The sequence below is a fragment of the Tupaia chinensis genome, unplaced genomic scaffold (assembly GCF_000334495.1).
Source record: "Tupaia chinensis unplaced genomic scaffold, TupChi_1.0 Scaffold000176_1, whole genome shotgun sequence".
NCBI classification, from domain to species: Eukaryota; Metazoa; Chordata; class Mammalia; order Scandentia; family Tupaiidae; genus Tupaia; species Tupaia belangeri.
Genome location: NW_006159651.1, coordinates 737,339 through 740,815, shown reverse-complemented (window position 1 = coordinate 740,815; position 3,477 = coordinate 737,339). Strand labels below are relative to the sequence as shown.

Genomic DNA, 3,477 nt, shown 5'->3' with positions numbered 1-3,477 from the left:
GCGCCAGGGGGGTTGTGGCACTGGACGCGAGTTTGGCACTCCCGGGCTGGGGCTCGCCTTCCTCCCCAAACTCGGCGCTGCGGGGAGACACGGACAGACGCATCCATGTGCAGAAAACCAGGCTGGGTTTATTCCCGCAGCACACGCGCCTGGGGGACAAGGAGCCCCAAGACACTGGCGTTAGGAGCGCGAAAGCCCCCTGGGCTCGGGGCGGGGCGGGGCCCAGGGGAGTGGGGCGTGGGGCGGCCAGTCTGGGCCGGGAGGGGCCCACCGCCCTCACACCTGCTGACCCTGCTGAGACCGGGATCCCTGAGATGCGGAGGCAGTAACGGTGCCAGAAGGGAAGAGCCGGGCCCAACCTCTTCCTGTGAGGGCGGAGAGGGTCGTGCCCTAAACCGTGAGGGGACAGGCGACAGATGCGACCCACATCCCCTCTTCCTGGATGGAGCCCAGTGGCTGAAACTCGGGATGCAGGGCAGCGAGCTAGATCCAGGGAATGGAGACTCAAGCCGTGGAAGGGCTGGGCCCCTGGCCGCGGATTCGGACCTCTGGTCTGGGTCAGCCGGGCCAGCAGTTAGAGAACGCTGATTGGAGGGGCAGAGGAAGTGCCGCGTGGAGCCAGAGGGGGCGCTGTCACTCGGCCCCCGGGGCCTCCCCATCCTGGGGCCGCGAGAGCAGCTGCAGTTTTCTTTGTAGCTGGGCCCGGAGGTAGCGCAGGTCTTGCTGGTCCAGCCCGTGAGCCAGGCCCAGGTAGAGGGTGAGGAGGAGAGCGAGGAGGAGGCGGTCAGTGCCCAGGGTTGGCACCACCCACAGTACCACCAGCAGCTCCACGCACACCGGGTGGCGCAGGTGGGCGAAGAGTCTCAGAGCTCGGGGCGACTTGAGGGCCAGAGGCTCGCCCAGGCCCAGCACGTGGTAGTACACCTAGGGGGGAGGGAACAGCTCAGCGCCTGCTGCGCCCTCTCCCAGCTCAGAAGCTTCTCCTTTCCTCTCCTCCCCCAGGCCCACCCTCCTGGAACTCAGGACCCGGAAACCTCCCTCTGAGACGGGCCACCAACTTCCGGCGGGGGTCCATGCCCCTTCCCCAGGCCCAGGGAGCTCATGGTTGCTGGCCTTGGATGGAAAGCGAAGGGGACTGTCTTGCCAGAAAGCGCAGTGAGGAGTGGAAAGGGGTGAGGCAGAGGGCGTGGGAGGAGAGTTCCTTGGTCCCACCTGTTTGAGGCCCATGAGCTCCGCGTAGTCGAAGACCAGAAGGATGCTGAAGATCAGCAGCCAGGAGATGACGTGCAGCACGAAGCAGAGGAGGGGCACCCAGGTGGCCCAGGGCTCGGCGCGCGCCTCCCACAGCACGGGGCCTCGGGGCACGGGCTCCCAGCACCGCATCACCAGCTGAGGGGGGCGGAGGGCAGGCTAGCCAGGCACCCAGAGCCCTGACCGACCCCGCGGAGGTGGGGCCAGCCTGCAACCCTTCCCTACGTCTCAGGAGCCACACCGACATCCCTCGCCAGCTGGAGGGTGCTGCTGCAGTCCCGAGGATGGAAGGAGGAGCCCTCTGCACCCTGGGGACTCACAGAATGTTGGGGATGACCTGCTACACCATAGCTGATGCCAATCAGAGGACAGAGGAAGTACAAACTGCAGGGGCCAGCAGGTGGCGTGGCAGTTGAGGCGCTGGGCTCCCACATGGCCTACTGTGGTTTGAGTCCTGGACCTGGTGGTTTGCTTTCTCACTTTCTCTCTCTCTGTGCCCTACAGCAAATTAAAATAATAATAACACAAATAATAAATTTAAAAAATGTTTTTAGAGGTTTTTTCCTATAGGGCACATATGCTCACAGGAAATATAGGGCATGTATGCTCACAGGAAAGAGAGAGAGAGAATGCGAGAATTCGCCCCCCCCCCAGGGGGATGGCCATGCCACAATCCCTTCTCCATTCTCCTCTCAGAATCTTAGGCACGCATGCACATGCACCCGGCATGAGTTTAAGCCACCAGGTCTGAGACTTGAACCACAGTTAACTACGTGGGAGTCCAGCAACATAGGCATTATGCCAACTGCTGGTCCCAGTAATAAAGTTAAAAGAAAATAATTCTTTTAACTTTATTTATTTTAATTTGACCAAAGAGGGACAGAGGGTGAGAGAAAGTGAGAAGGCAAGCTGCCAGGTCCAGGACTCGAACTGTGGTCAGCCATGTGGGAGTCCAGAGCCCTTAACCACCATGCCACCTGTCAACCCCCAAATTAAAGAAATAATTTTAAGAGTGATTTTTATTATTTCACTTTATTTATTTGTTTGTTTTCATTTGACCAGAGAAGGAAAGTGAGAAAGCAAGCTGAGCTGCCAGGCCCGGGACTGGAACTGTGGTTGGCCATGTGGGAGTCTAGTGCCCTTAACCACCACACCATCTGTCAGCCCCAAGAAGCAACTTTCTCTCTCTCTCTCTCCCTCCCTCCCTCCCTTCCCCCCTCTCTCTCCCTCTCTCTCCCTCTCTCTCTCTCAGTACAAACTGGAAAGCCCTCTCTCCAGACCTAGGGACACGGTTTGGAAGGCAGGGTAGGACTGAGGAGCTAAGGAGGGCGCCTCAAGCAGGAACGAAGCTGCAAAGGTAAGAGGCACAGGCGGTGCTGGGGCGGTGACTTCTCCTCCACAGCAGGCGGTGCTGGGGCAGTGACTACACCTCCCTGGTGGGCTGCGCTGTGTGCTGGGAGCCATGGGAGCCCCAGGGCCGTCCTGAACACGCTCTGCTCTCCCCACCCCGCGGTTTACCCCCCACGCACCGCCTCCCTACCCAGGCGGCCCAGGACGTCATACCTGTAAGGCCAGCGCAGTGCATGCCACATACAGGGACCTCTGGAGGACCCCGAAGTACCGGGACGACCACGCCTTCACCGTCTCTGTCGCCATGAGGCTGTGCTGTCCAACGAACAGCAGCAGGAGCCCCAGGTCCCAGGCCAGCGGGGCCAGGACGCTGCGGTCCTGCAGGGCGGCCAGCCAGCCCTGGTGCGCATCTGCGGTGGAGGCAGACAGGGCCAGAGGTCAAGGAGATGGCAGAAGGCGTCGCCTAGTCTCCCCTCATCCTGGGACCCCAGCCCTGTCGCTAACGCTCTCTGGAGCCGCCCTGCGCTGCCCTAGGCTGCGCCCACCTCGCGTTGCCAGTCCTGGTCTCTCTTGGTCTCCTTCAGACCTGGGGAAGGGGTTTGCAGAGAAATGCGCGTTGGGCAGCCGCGGAGAGCATGGCTGGACGGCCACCGCGGGAGCGCGCTTATTTTTGGTGGCCCTTTTGAAACACTGCTCTACAAAGCGCTGTCCTCGGAGCACTCGGCTGTCGCCCTGCCCCGGCCCCGGCCTCCCCTCCGAGGCTTCGGAGCCCTCGGCTGTCGCCCTGCCCCGGCCCCGGCCTCCCCTCCGAGCCGCCCTCTCCCAGTCCCTGGAGTAGCTGTCCGGCCGCCCTCGGCCTCCGGCGCGGCTCGCCCT

The 3,477-nt window shown here is 62.0% G+C and overlaps 1 protein-coding gene across 1 annotated transcript in view; it reads right to left on the bottom strand.

Moving 5' to 3' along the window:
• Positions 1 to 20: 20 nt before the first annotated feature.
• Positions 21 to 3,477, bottom strand: part of NRM (nurim) — a 28,638-nt gene continuing 25,181 nt past the window's right edge. Inside the window, exons 2-6 of the mRNA XM_014586962.2 lie at positions 3,402 to 3,475; positions 3,147 to 3,349; positions 2,815 to 3,011; positions 1,213 to 1,389; positions 21 to 924 (exon numbers count right to left, since the gene is read on the bottom strand). Of these exons, the coding sequence (XP_014442448.1) occupies positions 634 to 924; positions 1,213 to 1,389; positions 2,815 to 3,011; positions 3,147 to 3,349; positions 3,402 to 3,475 (942 nt within the window). The 3' untranslated portion in view covers positions 21 to 633. The remainder of the gene's footprint in view (positions 925 to 1,212; positions 1,390 to 2,814; positions 3,012 to 3,146; positions 3,350 to 3,401; positions 3,476 to 3,477) is intronic.